The sequence below is a fragment of the Acanthochromis polyacanthus genome, chromosome 18, assembly GCF_021347895.1.
Source record: "Acanthochromis polyacanthus isolate Apoly-LR-REF ecotype Palm Island chromosome 18, KAUST_Apoly_ChrSc, whole genome shotgun sequence".
Classification (NCBI taxonomy): Eukaryota; Metazoa; Chordata; class Actinopteri; family Pomacentridae; genus Acanthochromis; species Acanthochromis polyacanthus.
In genome coordinates, this window is record NC_067130.1 from 6,689,577 (window position 1) to 6,708,287 (window position 18,711).

The 18,711-nt window shown below is 40.3% G+C and overlaps 4 protein-coding genes across 5 annotated transcripts; 3 read left to right on the forward strand and 1 right to left on the reverse strand.

Annotated features, from left to right (window-relative positions):
• The first annotated feature begins 1,147 nt into the window (after positions 1–1,147).
• Positions 1,148–4,955, forward strand: LOC110951516 (uncharacterized). The gene is made up of 2 exons (XM_022194611.2): positions 1,148–1,263; positions 1,767–4,955. Exon 2 carries the CDS (start codon positions 1,782–1,784, stop codon positions 3,330–3,332), a length of 1,551 nt encoding a protein of 516 aa, XP_022050303.2. The 5' UTR covers positions 1,148–1,263; positions 1,767–1,781; the 3' UTR covers positions 3,333–4,955.
• A 192-nt stretch (positions 4,956–5,147) lies between these two features.
• tmem119b (transmembrane protein 119b) lies at positions 5,148–10,783 on the forward strand. Of its 2 annotated transcripts, XM_051938686.1 has the most exons (4): positions 5,148–5,300; positions 5,692–5,855; positions 7,593–7,666; positions 7,805–10,783. In XM_051938686.1, the coding sequence occupies exon 4, from the start codon at positions 7,821–7,823 to the stop codon at positions 8,643–8,645; it is 825 nt and encodes a 274-aa protein (XP_051794646.1). In that variant the 5' UTR covers positions 5,148–5,300; positions 5,692–5,855; positions 7,593–7,666; positions 7,805–7,820; the 3' UTR covers positions 8,646–10,783. The 2 variants fall into 2 exon arrangements, with proteins under 2 accessions (XP_051794646.1, XP_022050280.1); XM_022194588.2 differs by lacking the exon at positions 7,593–7,666.
• On the reverse strand, positions 10,430–13,784 carry iscub (iron-sulfur cluster assembly enzyme b). The gene is made up of 5 exons (XM_051938687.1): positions 13,626–13,784; positions 12,747–12,860; positions 12,198–12,308; positions 11,972–12,050; positions 10,430–11,347 (listed from the first exon to the last, which is right to left on the reverse strand). The coding sequence occupies exons 1-5, from the start codon at positions 13,725–13,727 to the stop codon at positions 11,256–11,258; spliced, it is 498 nt and encodes a 165-aa protein (XP_051794647.1). The 5' UTR covers positions 13,728–13,784; the 3' UTR covers positions 10,430–11,255.
• Positions 13,785–15,687: 1,903 nt separating this feature from the next.
• Positions 15,688–17,820, forward strand: LOC110951496 (chemerin-like receptor 1). Its single transcript, XM_022194587.2, has 2 exons — positions 15,688–16,069; positions 16,184–17,820. The coding sequence occupies exons 1-2, from the start codon at positions 15,823–15,825 to the stop codon at positions 17,209–17,211; spliced, it is 1,275 nt and encodes a 424-aa protein (XP_022050279.2). The 5' UTR covers positions 15,688–15,822; the 3' UTR covers positions 17,212–17,820.
• The last annotated feature ends 891 nt before the right edge of the window (positions 17,821–18,711 follow it).

Below are 18,711 nucleotides of genomic sequence, written 5' to 3' on the forward strand. Positions count from 1 at the left end.
ATATTTTATTTTATATATATATGACATAATTAGATTATAAATACAGAAGTTCCAATGTGCTGACAGCATGTTACTGTTGTAGCTGCTGCACTTGGAGCTGGTTTGAACTCATTTATGTCTGCTTTTATATCAGAGGCAGTAGAAAAGAAAAAACACTCTTCGGTGGAGCTGAAAAAGGTTGCAAAACACTGATTTAATCTTGCAGCTGTAGTGTATTTTTAAAGTTTGTTTTATCTACTGCGTCAGATCCACCACATAAAAGTAACTAAAGCTGTTTGATAAATGTAGTGGAGTAAAGTGCAATATTTCCCTCTGAAATGTTATGGAGTGAAAGTATAAAATAGGATTTAAAAATGCCTTAAAGTTGCTTCCAAAATGACTTGAGCAACTCCTGATTTGAAGAAGCTACTTTTAATTAACTCAGCAGCTTTAATATTTGTACATCGTCAGTCTAAGCCCATTAAATGCTACCTGTGTTACTTCATAGCAACATCAAAATAAAGCAAAACAAGCAGATTATCTTCATGTTCACCATTTTTTTAGCCACATCTCAGTGTGGCTCCCCAGTCCAGGAAGTGACAGTTATGATTTCATCACAAGAAGAACAGTCTTATTTCCTCACAGGGTACAAATGTGGGAGTCCAAGTTTCAAATTCTGACTCTCTGAAGCGACAGGGCATCTGAGTAACACACAATCCAGTCAGTGTGTGGACTTTCAGGCTGACTGCATTGAGTTTCAGTTGATTTTCTCGGTTCGCCCTCATGCAACTGAACCGGCTGCAGCTTTTTACCCACATGACATGCAGCTTTGGGCAGAACTGTGATCAGGGGCTGACATGAGAAAAGCATCTGAGCAGTTTACAGAACTGAGCACTTCCCACTACTTTAAATAAAGTAGTAACCACTGCACGCGAACAGAGCATGCTCCACAGCTTTGCATCAGTGAGGTAAGACACGTCTTCTAAGTTCTGCTAAGCAGATAAATTGTTCAAATGTGGCAGCTCAGATTGTGTGCTTCTTCATCCTCTCTAAAAAAAATCTGCTGATAGATTTCATCTGAGGCTGTACGTTTCAAACGGAAGTGTCTCTCTGACTTATCTGGAAGTGTTATATAGTGCTGTTTTTTTTTAAAGACTGAACATTTCCTGTTCTTCTATGAAGCCGTGCTGTAGTCTGCATCAACCAGAGAGCCTGAGATGAGCTGAAGTCAGCTTTAACCAGCTTTTATTGTCACATCCATCCCACTGCTTTACCAACAGCAAGGTAAGACACAGGCAGGGGTCTCTGAGGACATATTTTGAATTGTTCTAGTTGAATGTTTCTGGCTTTAGGACACACTGTTGGTTTTATGTAACACTTTTGAATGCCGTTACTTTTTTAAACAGATGCTTTGTTACCTGTCATTTTCAATTTTTTTAGGACAAAAAAATCTAATCTATTTTATTATCCTTGTACCTCAAACACTTCTTTTATTCTTCATTTTGCAAACATTGTCAGAGATTTTGGATCCTTTTCTGTAGATTTTTCCTTAATTTCACACAAACTCCAAATGTAGATGATCCAAAGTTTGACATTTACTCGACAAATGCAGTAGTTCTGTGTTTTTCCTGTGAAAATGAAGCACTGGGTGCGGTGAAAGACACATGATTGTTTCATCATAAGATGACACTCGCAGACACATGACACATCGTTTTTTTTCCCTCTTTGTGTGTCTAGTCAACATTTCATTTGACGTCAGTAAACTTTACCCTTTTCTTAAATTTCAGATCTTCTGTTCAACAATGCTGCTCCTCAGTGTGAAGACGTATCCTGCTCTGCTATGGACGATTTGTGTTTTGTTTGCCGTGGAGTCCCTGACTGCTCCCAGTCCACAACCTAGCGATACTAACTCACCTGTTGAAGCCTTGACTGGACTTTACGGTGACAAAGAGTTGCAGGCTACAACCTGGAAACCGAGTCACAAACCTGCAGAAGTTGGCGTTGCTGCAGCGACAGAGAGCGCAGGGCTGCCCACAGTGGAAACCCAAGAGGCTAACAGTTTAAATAACAGCAGAGTTGGTTTGGTTGTCATGAGCACTGCAGCACAAACAGCAGCAGAAACAGCAGCTGCAAGCGGCTCAGATCACAGATTGCTTCAAACCGCCGCAGCAGTGACCACAGCTGCAGGTGAAGACCAGCTCTACAGCTCCACAGACAAACATGCTCAGGATCAGTCCCATCAACCATCAGCCACCACTTCTAATGACACGACTGCTCCTGCTGCAGCTTCTGCCGCCTTTACAGCCATAGTGGTTGTGTCTTCTCCACAGCCCACATCCAGCATCGAGCCTGAGGTTACTTCCCAGATATCTTCCACCGTCTCCTCTCACGAGTCCACTCAGATCTTCAATCAGAGCCTCAGCACTCCTTCAGCTTCAACTGCAACCACAATGACAACAAACCCCACGTCAGAGGCTGCACCTGTGTTCAACCCCACCTCTATGCCTGAGAAATCCAAACCCAGCACTCATCCCACTTCTGCTGCGACTGTCCTCATATCTACGCTTATGTCCGTCTCGACTGACCCTCCCAGCTCTACCGTCTCCAACAGCTCTGCAGGAGTCCTGAACCCTCGTATCCCCAAGAGGATACCGGTTCCAACGTTTAGCCCAACCACTCCTTCAGCTTCAACTGCAACCGCAATGACAACAAACCCCACGTCAGAGGCTGCACCTGTGCTCAACCCCACCTCTATGCCTGAGACATCCAAACCCAGCACTGAGCTTCCATCTACATCTCATCCCACTTCTGCTACGACTGTCCTCACATCTACAGGAGCAGCAGGATCGAGCTCCACGCCTATGTCCGTCTCAACCGACCCTCCCAGCTCCACCGTCTCCAACAGCTCTGCAGGAGTCCTGAACCCTCGTATCCCCAAGAGGATACCGGTTCCAACGTTTAGCCCAGCGCCAGCAACTACAGCAGCACCTCGTCACGTCACAAATAGCCCCTCCAGCACTGAGACCCAACCCTGCTCCACCCGGAGCCTGGTGAAGAACTGCCTCATCGTCATCGCCGCCCTGGCTGCTCTGGCCACCATCTTCATGGTTTCCACCATCGTCCTCTGCACCAAGCTGTCAGCAAAGAAGTACAGAGTTAAGAAATCCCAGCAGGGCACTGAGATGATGTGCATCTCCGCCCTGCTGCCCGAGCCCAGCTACACCTACACCAGGCAACGCAACCCGGTCCGAAACGGAATCCGGGTGATCCCCGGAGGTGGAGACAGCGACGACGAGTTAGGAGATAACCTCACTCTCAGCAGCTTCCTCCCAGAGAATGACCGATATGTTTAAATGGATTCACAACCCATGACTTTACACATCAGATATTAGACTGGTCTGTGGGGTTGTCAGTGATGTGGAAACAGTTGCTCTTTGCTTCCCCTTTGATGTTGGTGGTTTAGCTTCCATGCACGCCCTGTTTCTGTGGAGGAAGAGACATGAAAACCACAAATGTTCAAGCACCATGAATTGTATCTGGTATCGGGACTTTTTTTTTCCACTGGAGGATTTACGTAAGTCAGGATGAGGACAGTTGTGTGATCAAAGGTTGAGTTTTTTAGACATCCGGAGCTGAGGCCTGAAGGTATTTCACTTTGCAACGGGGGACAGGAAGGCTTCGACAAGGGATTGTTGTTTTTCACAGACGCTGTAGAGTTTAGAAAAAACTGTTCTGGAGACTGAAGGCTGAAGTGAATGCAGGATTTTGATCAATGTGTCTGTTTAATGTGAAATATGCAGTTTCTGTACCGTGGTAATTTATTAAACACGTCTTATTTAACTTTTAGGTAATGCTTTCCTTTATGAGTCTGTTATTTCCTTAGAATTTCTTGCAGCTTTACTGGAAAGTGTTTAATTTGATATGACTTTTACAGATAATTAAAGAGAGGTAAAGCTTGAAGACTGTCAGTCTTTTTCATTTAGTAGAAATCACATTAAAAAGCCCCTCCAGTGAAAATCAAGTTGTTGTTTTTTACCTTGTTAACGTGTAAATGGGTCAATATATAAATGAGGGACTTTTGAACTCCATGGGATATAACTTGCATGCATTTTTATTAAAAGTAAAAAAAATCATGTTTTTATGTTCATCGTGATCACGTCTTGTAGTAGTGAAGTGGTGTGTGAGTCAAGTGTGGATTTATGGCATGTCAGCAGGTTTACTACAATATCTTTATAAATAACTTTCAGTTTCAATTTTACTCAACTGTATATATAATATTTAGAAGAATCCTTGTGTAAAAAGGCCATGTGCTGTTTGGTTTTAGGCGGCCATTTTGATTTTAGGCCTGAAAACAGCAAAAATGTCAACTATGATACAAAAAGTCCCACAATTATATATTGACCCATATGATTTTATTTATATGCTAGATGGCAATAAAAGGTAGTCTACACCATGGCTGAACATTTCTACCTTCTACTCACTGATCACAGTCTTAAAAACCTGAATACGAACAGAGTTTTATATGTAGCAAATTTGAGTAACCAATGCTGTGAGCTTGCAGAATTGGGCTTTCTGTACCGTTATCACTCTTCAGAATCAGGTACCAGTTCTAACATCTATTGCTAATTTTACTGCAATATCAATTTCTTGACCTTCCCTGAAAATTTCTTTCAAATCCGTTTGACTGTTTTTGAGTAACGCTGCTAACAGACAAACAGACAGACAGATAAACGTACGCCTGATCGTAACATAATTCTGCCATTCCTTGGCAGAGTAATAACTCCAGGAACCTTTCTTGGAAGTTAAAATAAGGGAGCAACAAAGTTATTCTTGCTTATTCCCCATCTAACTGTGTTCTCTTCTGAATTTTAGTTTCCAATTCCAGTGATAAATATATAAATGCACTTTTGTAACATCTGTATGTGTGTCTGTACACGGTGAAGAGTCATAATAAAAGTGGACTCTTCATAAACTCACCCAGTTCCTTTATTTATACCAGGCTTCACAAAAGGCTTTTCTTCTCCCCTGGACAGGATTTGATATTCACTTCCCTTCCTGAGAAAAGAAAACAGCCCTCTGAATGCTTATTAGGGCCATGAAGCTGTTTTTCTTCTCCCTTTTTTTTTTTTTGCCAATGTGCAGCTGAAACAGACGCCGGTGACTATCAACAGAGCTGAGACAAATGTAAACCTGGTGGATGCAGGAATTCATCGCATGCTGCTGATGACCATATAAAGCTGCCCTTGTCTGGAGTGATCACAAACACAGCAGACCGGTCGAAAAAAATGCATTTGCTGCACACAGTCACACTCGGCTTCAAGGTAAAGTTCTTTGAAATAAGTTTTTTTTTTCTTGTTTTGAGAGGAGCATCTTTCCAGTGCAGGCTGAGGAGCTGATGGGAAGGCCGTCAATCAGAGGCTCCGTCTGATAAACGTGATGTTTAAGGGTTCCTTCATGATGCTCTGTAGCTCTGAAGTAGCTGTTTCTTGTCATGTTGGTCATACATATCCAGTTAGCCACACAGGAGAGTGCAGGAGAGGTCCCTGCCCCCACAGCACATTATAAACTCCTACCTAACAAGAACAATCTGTGTGCAGGCCGGAGACACTCAGGGGAAGGCTGAAGGGGGAGGAGAACAGTGGAGAAGTAGAAGGAGGGATTTGTACTCATGGTTAACGACATCTTTTCTTTTCTTTTTTTTCTGTAATCCAGACAAACCTCCACACTGAAATCTGAAACTGCAGAAGTGCCGTGCTCCACCAGGCACTCGCCACTCTTCTGTGCTCCTCTGAGAAGTTCACTTCTTCCAGACTGGTTTCACTCATCCTCCCTCAGAGGGGATTTCAACTCAGACACGTCTCCTGCCACTGTGCACGGTGAGTAAAATGAGCTGCTTTTCTTCTCAACTTAGTCATTCCACTGAATGCTCCAGCATCTGGGGGTGACATTCCAGCATCCAGATGCTTCAGGGCAGCATCCAAACTCAGGAGCAGGATTATTAAAAGCTTTAGACTCAGTTTTATGCCAGTTTTCGACAGTAAAGTGCACCAAAAACAAAATGAATCACTGTTTTTCCATCTGTTTTGTTGACTATAAAATCTACTGCTTCGTTCTTGGAGCATAGGTGTGCACACGACTGAATTATGTGAATGTTTTTATGCGTCTGATTGCACAGGAATGTGTTGCAGTGTATATTAGGTCTGGGGTGAGTGGGTGATTAATTGAAAAAAAAAAAAAAACTCCCAACCCGCTTTTTTTTTTGCCAGATGAGAGCAGAGTTTCATGTGGCTCAGCTTGCAGACAGATGGAGCCGAGCAGGGACAAAAGTGAGCTGCTGCCAGTTGACACACAGAGAGCAGAGAGAAGAATAAATACAGCAAAGAAAAGCAGCATTTAAAGGGCTGCTCCACACAATTTGTAAAATTATCCCGTACACTAGTTGTACAGATAGTTTGGGATTTAATTGTTCCATTTTTATAGAGATATTCTGCTGCTGCCCCTTGTAACACAAGGGGGTGAGTGAGGAAAAAGTTCTACTTTCTGACTCTCTACTGTGATTCATGTGTGTTCAGGCCAAGCTGTAATAAAGTGCATTCAGTGCAATCAAGAAAACCCATTTTATATATTCATGCTATTGATTTTCAGAGAGAGATATTGTGCATTTTTACTCTGTTACACTTATCTGCCAGATTTTCTTTGTAAGTAAAAGACTTCACATGTTGGACATAACAAGGATCAGTGTATAACTGAGGGACTTTTGAAGTCCATGGAATATATCTTGCATGCATTTTTATTAACATTAATGTTTTTTATGTTCATTATGATCATATCTTTACAAATTCAAGAATTATTTATTATGGAAACAATCACTTATTAATAAAAATATTGGATTTCATTAAAATGTCGACTAAATAACCGTCTGAATTTAATAACAACCACCTTCTAATTACCGTAGTTAAACAATAATAAAATGAGCTTATTCAAACATTGTTCTAATTGTGTTCTTTTTATTAAGTTGAGATAATCATGACAGGTATTTCTTTTTGGCAATATATCAAATTTTATATGGAAAATAGCTAATTGTATCTGTGTCCACTAAGTTCCCCATTAAAAACACCTCTCAAGGAAGTGTGTTAATTCCAGATCACATGACCTGCTCCACATGATGTCATTTCCTCCTGAAGAAGAGACTGGCAAGACTCCAAGACTTTCTGAGTTATTTAATATGAAGTAGTGTGTGAGTCAAGTGTGGATTTATGGCATGTCAGCAGGTTTACTACAATATCTTTATAAATAACTTTTAATTTCAATTTTACTTAATTGTTTATATAATATTTAGAAGAATCTTTCTGTAAAAATGCCATGTGGTGTTTGGTTATAGGCGGCCATGTTGGTTTTAGGCCTGAAAGCAGCAAAAATGTGAACTATGATACAAAAAGTCCTGCAATTATATATGACCCACAAGCTTTTAAATACAGCACATTATAAAGACTAAACCAGTGGTTTCTGACCTTCTCAATTCCTTCTACAAATCAGATCAGTGTTGTTATCAGCTCCACCAAACAGTGATTTCACTCTAAACTTCTCACATTGTGTCATTTCAAACAAATTAGGAAACAGCAATGCAACTTGAGAGATGCATAGTAAAGCAGACTGACTATGAGCTTTGAGGATCTTCAGAACAGCTGTAAGTGTTGTTAAATGACCAGATGTTTGTTTTTCACTAAAACACATGCTGAGCTGACCCTAATGTACATGTGCACCACAAACTGTCTTCACATCTGGCTCTGACATTTCAGTCTCTGACATTTCCCGTGGTTTACAGATCCCGAGGGAAGGCGATGCTCCCGATGGCCCTTCACCACCTCGGTCTGTGTGTGGCGTTTTGCCTCAGCAGCAGTCTGGCCACACCTTCGCAGTTTTACAGTTTTCTGGAGGGAAGCACAGATGAAGAAGACCTCAGCAGCTTAAACTCCTCTCTGCCCACCAGCAACCTCTCCTCTGTGTACCAAACCACACCGGTGGACACATCCCAGGAGGACAAGGACTTTCTGAAGGAGCTGGTGGTCTTCCTGGAGGAGAACAAGCTCCTCATCTTGGTCGTAGGAACTCTCCTCTTGCTGGTCTTCCTCGTCATCTGTGGGTCGATTTTCATGAGCCGAAGACGCAAAGTCAACGCCTACTACCCTTGCTCCTTCCCCTCAAAGATGTACGTGGACCAAAGGGACAAAACCGGAGGGGCCAAACCTTTCAACGAAGTGCAGGAAAAAGCAGCCGCTGAGCAGGAAAGTGAGCCGGTGGACTCTCACAAGCAGCTCCAAGCCGACATCATGAGAGCTGCCAGGAGCCTTCGCACACCAAATAAATCTGCTGATGCTGTGGAGAGAAGTGACCCCACTCAAAAAGTAGCAGAGGACAGCTCCAAACCAGATGTCTGCGTCCTGGACCAGCAGCTTCCAAGCCTCCCTGAGGAGAAGGAGCTGTGTGAGGTTCCTGAGAGTGAAGCAGCAGCAGCAGCAGAGTCGAGTCCTTCAGAGCAGCTTCATCCTGAGAAAGAGGATTCACAGGAGCCTTCCACTGGGAAGAGTCTCCGGCCCTCGTCTCTTCACATTCACAATGACTCTGCCACACTTCAGCTGATTGCTGGAGAGAAAACTGCCTTCTAAGAAATCTAAACAAGTTTCCTAATGCTTGTGGAAATTTGCCCAGCGAGCCTCCAAAGATTTCTACAGGTTTACTGAAGCAAATGTGGAAAAGTTACACTCAAAATTTCAAGATTTCCTTCAGTGCTGAGCAGCTAAACACTCAGCAGCCTGTTTGCTCTGGATTAAATATAGCATTCATGCAATTTGTAAATATGTTTACTGGTATGAAAAGCAGTTGTTCTGTTGGGGGTGATTTTTGTGCTGCTGGAAATTTTATGGTTTGTCTACAGCCTGAAACATTCCTGCATGTGGGTCGGTACCGTAAACAATGTGTGGTGTGGACCCAGATACACTATTTTGCCAAAAGTATTCACTCACCAATCCAAATAATCAGAATCAGGTGTTCCAATCACTTCCATGGCCACAGGTGTATCAAATCAAGCACCTAGGCATGCAGACTGCTTTTACAAACATTTGTGAAAGAATGGCTCGCTCTCAGGAGCTCAGTGAATTCCAGCATGGAACTGTGATAGGATGCCACCTGTGCAACAAATCCAGTCGGGACATTTCCTCGCTCCTAAATACTCCACAGTCAACTGTCAGCTGCATTATAAGAAAGTGGAAGTGTGTGGGAACGACAGCAACTCAGCCACTGCAGAGTCAATGGCTACAGGCCTTCAAACTTCATGCGGCCTTCAGATTAGCTCAAGAACAGTGCTTCAGCAGAGAGCTTCATGGAATGGGTTTCCATGGCCGAGCAGCTGCATCCAAGCCGTACATCACCAAGTGCAATGCAAAGCGTGGGATGCAGTGGTGTAAAGCACGCCGCCACTGGACTCTAGAGCAGTGGAGATGCCTTCTCTGGAGTGACCAATCGCACTTCTCCATCTGGCAATCTGATGGACCAGTCTGGGTTTGGCGGTTGCCAGGAGAACGATACTTGTCAGACTGCATTGTGCCAAGTGTAAAGTTTGGTGGAGGGGGGATTATGGTGTGGGCTTGTTTTTCAGGAGCTGGGCTTGGCCCCTTAGTTCCAGTGAAAGGAACTCTGAATGCTTCAGCATACCAAGACATTTTGGACAATTCCATGCTCCCAACTTTGTGGGAACAGTGGAGCTGGCCCCTTCCTCTTCCAATATGACTGTGCACAAAGCAAGGTCCATAAAGACATGGATGACAGAGCCTGGTGTGGATGAACTTGACTGGCCTGCACAGAGTCCTGACCTCAACCCGATAGAACACCTTTGCGATGAATTAGAGCAGAGACTGAGAGCCGGGTCCACCATCAGTGTGTGACCTCACAAATGCGCTTCTTGAAGAATGGTCAAAAATTCCCATAAACACACTCCTAAACCTTGTGGACAGCCTTCCCAGAAGAGTTGAAGCTGTTATAGCTGTAAAGGGTGGACCGACGTCATATTGAACCCTATGGATTAGGAATGGGATGTCATTTACATTCATATGCAAGTCTAGGCAGGTGAGCGAATACTTTAGGCAATATAGTGCACTTCTGTGCAGAACACTGCACTGACTCAGATCAGTTTTTGAATCTTAGCAAGAAGAAAACCACTTCCTGAGATTGGCGGTGTTACATCTAAGAAGCAGCCGTATATAGATGCAAGTAAAAGCACTTATAAAGACTGTATTTCCTTTAGGTTAGCTTGTTCTTCAATCACAGTATAACGTAGCACACTAAAATGGCATTAAGAAAGAGTTAAACTTGTGTTTTTCCATAAATGACTGTTAAAAATGTCTTATACAGGACAATTATTCAGGGTATTTAATAAATTGGATTCAAAACAACATATGATTCAGTATACTTTTATTGCAGACTTTCAGTTAAGCACAGGTAAAAATAAATTACACTGAAAACTAATGGACCCTTTCTTTGTTTCAAGCCACTTTGCTTAATTGCATAAAACAGGTGAGTGCTTAGGGTGCAGGCAGGATCTTTAAAGCGGCAGTGTGGAGCTTTTGTCTCCCCCTTTTGGCAGTGAGAGTTATTACACAAACACTGTAAAGTGTTTTCAGTGCGTTCAAATTGTAATCCTTCTTCTGAATGCCAAGTTTGTTTATCTGGAGTATTGTAACTTTTTCCTCAGATGCTTCTTTTTGTGCGACACTCCTAGTAGCTGTATCCTTCACTCATTGCTGGTTGACGTAAAATATATCAAAACTGGTGCTGTGAAATACAGAGATATTTACTGAGTGGTCATGAGCTTAATCAGCATTGTGTTTGGCAAGGGGTTTAAATGTAACAGAGGTTATAATACATGTAAAAGTCCCACACTGCAGCTTTGAAAAGCTTTTAGCTTTAATAAATACCTCCATCACACCTTTCAGAACGAACACTCCGCCAGCACAAAATCTTAAAATACACTGGAATGCAATCAATCTCAAAAATAAGGCTCAACTTTGTACCAACAACCCGAAACAGTGCTTATATTGTGCGTTAACGTGACAGGCTAAGAGATACAGTATACAGGGTTGGAGGATCAGACTAGCACAGAAAGCCTGGTGTAACACTGCTACAGAGGGGTGATGATACTGATCATCATTACTGCAGGAAAGTGAGGTGGTGAAGCTGGACTGGAGGCAAATGTTGTCCAGCTCAGAGTGAAAGCGCTCGGATTAGTTGCTGGCGCTGGCTGCCTCCTGCTGGTCGTCATGTTGCTTGAGACGATAGTCGGCAAGAGCTGCCTTGATGGCGTCCTCTGCGAGCACTGGAGCAGGAACAATTAGAGGTTCAATACATCAGCAGAGCAGCAGGAAGAAGAATATCATTTAACTCTCGTTTCGTCCTGCGGGTCAAAATTGACCCATTTTAAAGTTTGAAAATGTGGGAAAATATATATATATATATTTTCACACTGAAACTTCTGATGTCCACATTTTTAACATTTTTGGGAAATTTTCAAACATTTTTTGGTGGGAAAAAAGACATTTTAAAAATGTTTCTTAAGGACATTCACACAAAAACTCAACCAAACTCTGGCGATAGTCGCTGGATTTTGGTTGATTTTTTTGTGTGAATGTTCTGAAAGAAAATATTAGAAGTTTTATTGATATATATGTAATCATTTTAGATGTTTTTAGGATTTTTTTTGGAAGATTTTACTTATTTTTTTGGAAAATATTTACAAGAATTTTCTTGACACATTTTTTTTTTTTTTTAAAGAAAACGTTTAAGGAATTATTGGAATTTTCTTCCTGAAGGTTTTGCAAATTTTCAGAAATTTGGGGATTTTTTTGCTGAATTTTTAGATTATTTTTAGACAAGGAAACAATATTTTTGGTACCTGTAAATGAAGACAACAGGAGGGTTAAAAAATGTACTGAAAACTTACTGGAGCAGTGAAGTTTAACAGGTGGAAGACTGAGCTCTTTGGCAATGTCAGTGTTCTTTATGGTCAGAGCTTCGTCCACCTGAGAAGAAAAGCACACAGCTGTGGTAACCACAAGCAAGAACTTTTTGTGTCAATAACAGAGCAGAATACCTAAGAACAAATCAAGTAGATAACCGATCTAAGAGGAAATGAAAGAAGTGTCACGTTGTCGATTGTGTTCACTCACAGATTTGCCTTTCACCCACTCTGTGGCCAGAGAACTGGAGGCGATCGCAGAACCGCAGCCGAAAGTTTTGAACCTGGCATCCACAATCTTCCCATTGTCATCCACTTCAATCTGCAAAAAGTTTTTACTTTTACTCAAGTGTCAAACGTAAAAAGAACTCCTTACTTCATTTTACAAGTCTAATTCCAGATTCAGAAAACTCTTTTTGTCCCCAGGGCGTGATTAAAAACGGCACGTAGAGCAGGCAGTGCAACAATGACGTAAGAAAACGAGTAAAAAAAAAACAAGAAATTAGAGATAAGTAACATAAATAAACAAATAGGAATCTAGAAATATAATACCAATAAAAATAAAATGAAAAGAAAGAAAGAAAAAAACAAAACTTAGTAACATACTAATGCAAATACAAATTAACAATGTAGGTGCAATATGGCAATGATGTAGATACAAACTGCAAATATCAAGGTAGATTTAAATTGCAGAGTGCAAAATAGTGGAATTCAAAGAAGGTTACAGCTGAAATGCATCCATACTTAGTGACAAACACACCTGAAGCTTCATCACATCTCCACAGGCTGGAGCGCCCACCAAGCCAGTTCCAACTTTCTTGGAGTTTTTGTCCAGTGTGCCCACATTTCTGGGGTTCTCATAGTGATCCACCACCTTCAGACAACAGAAAAGGGTCAAGTTCAGTGTAGTTATTATTTATTAATGCTAGAACAAATGTGAGGAAGTCTGGTGACAGCAGCATCCTGGGACAGCATTTCTGTTCTATTACAATCACAAAACAAATGTCTATAAGTCTCGACACCTCAGTTACACAACTATATATTTCCTCCCTTACGTAAGACACACAGAAATAAACAGATTACGACTGGATTTCATTGTCCGCGACACCAACTCCTCATCCTGCCCTCCTCCTCTAGTTTCTGCCGAGTCACTCTGACCGAGACAAAACGAAGTGGCTGAACATCCCAATACAGGACTACATCTAATACAACAAATGTAAAATAGAATCTGATACAAAAATGCCTTCATAATTAAGGATTTTTTATTACATATATGAACCATAGCTAAATCAACAGATTGTCAGATAGGATGTCACATTTGAAACCAGACTCACCGTTTAAAATCTAACAGTTACAGTTTTTAACATCACATCCAACTGAGCTTATATCTTTACACACCACCACCTTATTTCTACATGTTGCATCAGACGTGTAAAACTGAAACCTATAAACATGTGAATAGGTCTATTAGATCACTAAAAGATGCTCCATCCCTAAGAAGCAGGTATATATATATCAGGAAATACAGAACATTTACCTGTTTCTAGCACACTGTTCTCCACATATTGACACCCCCCTAAAGCCTATTAATCGGCTTAATTATTAATTTTGGTAAAAACCTACACCAGACAGGTTTTACCTTCTTGTGGTAGCAGCACTGAGTGATAAACTCCGGAGCAGAAAGCCTCCTGGTGAGAAAAGTCAGAGGACTGAGACACTTCTTCGCCACGGTGCCCGCCATGTTGACAGAGTGGCGCAGTTTGAAAGAGGAGAGCAGCTTGAGCTCAACTAACCGCGTCTGCGCATGTCCGTTTTATGTAAAACAGCGGAAGGTAAACATCCTTTCAGAATAGAACAATTACAATGCAGTCGGACAGTCAATATGAATACAGTCAGTAAACAGTTATGACCCCAGTTTCAATACAGCTTAGTAAAAGAAAAAGTACTTTAGGCAGCTGAAAACGTTTTTTTTTCAGACAGACTTTTGGTTGACTTGTAGCTGCTCTATTTTATTTATTGTTTTTGTCAATGTGAGTCAATATGTAATTGAGGGATTTTTGAAGTCCATGGGATATATCTTTGATACATTTTTATTAAAGTAATGTTTTTATATTCATCATGATCATATTGTAGCACTGAGCGGCGACTTAAGGCAGGAATGATGAGAGATCTTGCAGTTGAACACACTGGGCTTTATTGCCAGTACCACAATTGGTACTTTCCACTGAGTTCCCCATTACAAAAACACTTCTCAAGGAAGTGTGTTAATTCCAGATCACATGATCTCCTCCTGAAGAAAAGACTGGCAAGACTCCAAGGCTTTCTGAGTTATTTAATATAAAGTAGTGTGTGAGTCAAGTGTGGATTTATGGCATGTCAGCAGGTTTAATACAATACCTTTATATGTTTTGTCTGTATAATTTAAATCCTCAGGGTAAAATGTACAATATTTTTCTCATAATGGTGGTTAGGGAAAGTATTAAGTTGCATTAAATGGAAATTTAAAGTACATTAAGAATCGAAAAGTATTTAGTTCCTTTCTATCACTGCACACCACCCAATCATAGTTTTAAGTTTGTTTGTTGTTTTGGTTTTTTTGACCCACCTCAACCAGGCTGCTCATAATTGAATGTTTTAAAAATAAAACACAATATTAATCATAACGCAATGATATTAAAAGAACTATGGCATATTAACATAAAGTTGCCTATTCAAATAACTTATTTTATTTGTGATGCTAAGAATATTTTAACAGCCATAATTATTTTTACTGAGCTCAAATGCAGTTTCGGACTTTTTACACCACTTTTACTGTCAATGATTTAATACTTCCTCCAGCATTGCTAATAAATCACAGCAAATTTAAATGTTGAAGAATGTGGTCTTTAAAGGGAAGTATTATAAATGAATCCACAAACGCTTGTTTTAATGAAAGCGATTTATTGGTTAGTTGCCTTGTCGTTATTTTTCGGAAAATAATTTACTCAGCATTTTTCTGTTGCATAACAGCATCACATGGCCTTTAGGACACAGCATGGAAATATTTAGTTTGAGTGGAACAAGGGGAAATGAGTCACTGAATGATCATTGCATAATGTATGTGCAGATCCTTCAGCCTGATATGTAATATTTCACTTACGCAGGCAGGAAAAATGTGACTTTAAAATGATTCACTGTTACAGAAGCCTTTATTTTTCCTTTACCTAGATGATGCCAATGAAAACCTCACTTTAAACGTGTCACCCTTAGAGTATTTTCAGTTTTCCATTCCTTCCAAAACCTTCCATTCAATATGATAGAATCAGAGGGTGATGGACAGTTTTGTGGACTTGGTGTGAAGTGAACCATCTGCAGCTCAACATCAGCAAAACAAAGGAGCTGATGCTGGATTCGGTACTCCTACTACTCCTTTTAAAATTAGCACAGCAATAGTTGGTGATGGTGCAGAAGTACAAACACCTGGGAGCTCTTCACGCAATATTCTAGTTATCCAGAGGGGCACATTCAGTCAGAGGTCAATTAAATGCCCTGTTCGACATACTTCCTACCTGCGGTCATCAAGTTATATAATTTATTATCTTTCTAATGAAGTTGTATAATTTTACAACTTCCACAATCTTGAAAATGTGAGCTTGAAAACAACTTTAAAAAGTGTGACAAAGTGATGTCCCTGTGGGGATTAATGATTTTTTTCTGATTCTGTACACTAATTGGGATTTCTATATCGGCGTTTTGAGCAATATTTGTGATATTGATTATGAAGATACAGACCAAACATCTAAAATAAACTAATTTGATTATTTATTATGCATCCAAGTTCGTGTAACTTCAATTAAATGGCCTATAGACACCCTGGTGTTTATAAATGTGTTACTGATTTGGTCCCTTCATGTGGTTGTGCGGTGGAGATCCCCATTCTAAGATTGCAACAGTATTTTTTTGTGTTTTTGACCAAAAGCCTTACATACGTCACTCTTCTGAGCAAACACTGCTCAGAAAACAGAAGTGAGAAGTTGAATCCACCAGCAAAGGACTCAGAAAGGCAACACTTTATAGTCGCTGCTTTTGCCATTGACACGTACCGTGAGTATTTATTTGTTCTTTAGGAAAAACTAAAGCACATTTTCTTGATGAAATTGTAAACTGTTCCAACTTTCTGTGTGTTTATTGAGGAAATTGTTGTGGTTCATATTTCAGGTAAAGTAACCAGCATGGATGATATTGATTATGTTGAATATGGGGATTACACCCCAAGCAATGACACAGAGATCTACAGCAACCTAACTCACCTAGTGACTTTCAGTACCTCTCAGTCTTCTCTGACTTATGTCCTAGTCGCAGCCAATATCATTATTTCTGTTGCTGGGCTTGGAGGAAATTCCTTAGTGATCTGGATCTGTGGATGGAAAATGAAAACAACGGTCATCACCACCTGGTACATCAGTTTGGCCATTTCAGACCTTTTGTTCTGTGTCTTTCTGCCACTCGACGTGTTCTACATGTTAACCTCGAACTGGCCTTTCGGACAGATCTTGTGCAAGCTCTCCTCCTCCGCCCTGTTTCTCAACATGTACAGCAGCGTATTCCTGTTGGTTCTAATCAGTGCCGATCGCTGTGTGATGGCCTTATTCCCTGTGTGGTCACACAACCATCGAAGGGTGCCCAAAGCTTTCAGAGTCATCGTCCTCATGTGGATCCTCTCTGCTCTGCTAACGTTGCCCTCGCTGATCTTCAGAAAAACCACGGTCCACGGCTCGGTCACTCAGTGCCACACAGATTACGGGGGCCATTCCAAACACAAGGCGGTGGCGCTGACTCGGTTCATCTGCGGGTTCCTGATCCCGTTCCAAATTATTGTGTCCTGCAGCCTGGTGCTCGGTGTGAAACTGAAAAGTTTGACCATCAAGTCAACAAAGCCTTACAAAGTCATGGCAGCGCTCATCTTGTCGTTTTTCTTCTGCTGGGTGCCCTATCATACCTTTGTCCTGCTGGAGCTAGACCTGAAGAACCACAGTGTGGAAGTGCAGAAAACTGGGCTGAGAGTGGGAACCACGCTGGCTGCAGCCAACAGCTTCATATCCCCACTTCTCTATGTGTTCATTGGAAATGACTTCAAACGAACCCTGAAGCGGTCTTTGACGTCAGGGATTGAGGAGGCGATGGCTGAGGACATCCGTACAGGCGGTCTCAGTCACTCAAAGTGCAAGTCAATGGAGGTTATATGAAATTAAGTTCAAATTTTTAGCATTAACGCAAAAGAGTACATGAACTTTGATTAGAAGCACAGGTGGCCTTGGACGTGTTTAATCACAATGTATTCTGTAGGCGATTTGTATATTGTGTATATACATGTATGCATTAATGATGTATTTATCATGATCTTAAAACCTTATGGATCACAGTTACTCACTGAGGCTATAAGCTATTGATTTACTGTGTCTTTCAATGTAAAAGGAAAATCTTTATTCTCCTATTTGTTGTATTTAGATGTTTTTGTATGTATGGAAAACTTTCTCTGATGTTGTTCTTATGCTTCTTTCAAATTATGCCTCATGTGAAGCATTTTGAATGTAATTAAATGCATTATATTCAGTTATTTAGAGCAAACTGTGATGACTGAAATATTGAGAACCAACATTTTGTTTTTTTACATTTTGTTCATAATAAAATTGTATAAAGGAAACTAAACAAATCATATGAAGTAATTAAATTATTGTAATTTTGTTTTGTAAAGTTCTTCAGTTTCCAATGATCACCCTACTAGTAAGCTGTACTGCTGTAAATATAATTGTGCTTGTTCTAGTGTCATTCTAATAAAGTAATATTTAGCCTGATATTTTTGATATTTCTATATCAATGGGGGAAAAAAGAAAATGTCACATGAAAGGCGAAGTGGAACAATATCATCTCACATTGCAGTTTCTCCAGATCTAGTCTCAAAGAAATTGTTGAGATAATGACGAATTGGAACCATCAACCTAATAATTGCTCCATTTTCAAGATATTTTAGAGTAAAATGAATATAAAACGTTACACACTATGAAGGGAAAGTAAGGTGACTTTATTTTAATGCTTACATGTCCAACATTAACATCACAGTTAGCAGCAGTGGTTCTGTAACTGTGGGCCTTGTAATTATTCAAATGATCTGTGGAGCTACAATCATGTGAAAGTGAATAAATCTGAAATGAAGTGAAGAAAACGAAATGAATCGAATTGAATTAACTAAACAGAATTCTATTGATTTGAACTGAACTGAACTGAAGTGAACTAAACGAAACTGAATTGAACTGAACTAATTTAATGAAACTGATTTGAACTGAATTAAATGGAACTGGTTTGGTTTCTATTGAACTGAACTGATTTAAATATAATTAAATTGAACTGAACTGAATTAAACTGAATTGGTTTGATGTGAAGTAGATTGGACTAAACTTAACTGAACTGAATTTAACTGCTTTAAATTGAATTAATCTGAATTTAATTAAATTGTTAAATTGAATACAACTAAACTGAGCTGAACTTAATTGAATCAAACGGATTTGAATTGAATTAAACTGAAATGATCTGAATTTAACTAAATTAAATTAATCTGAGTTAAACTGAACTGAACTGAACTAAATTAAAATGAATTAAACTGAACAAGAAAAACACTCAGAGAACGCAGTACTCCACCAAGGCTGCTCAGTCGTATGATTTCCGATGATAAAGTCCGATTGGCAGTA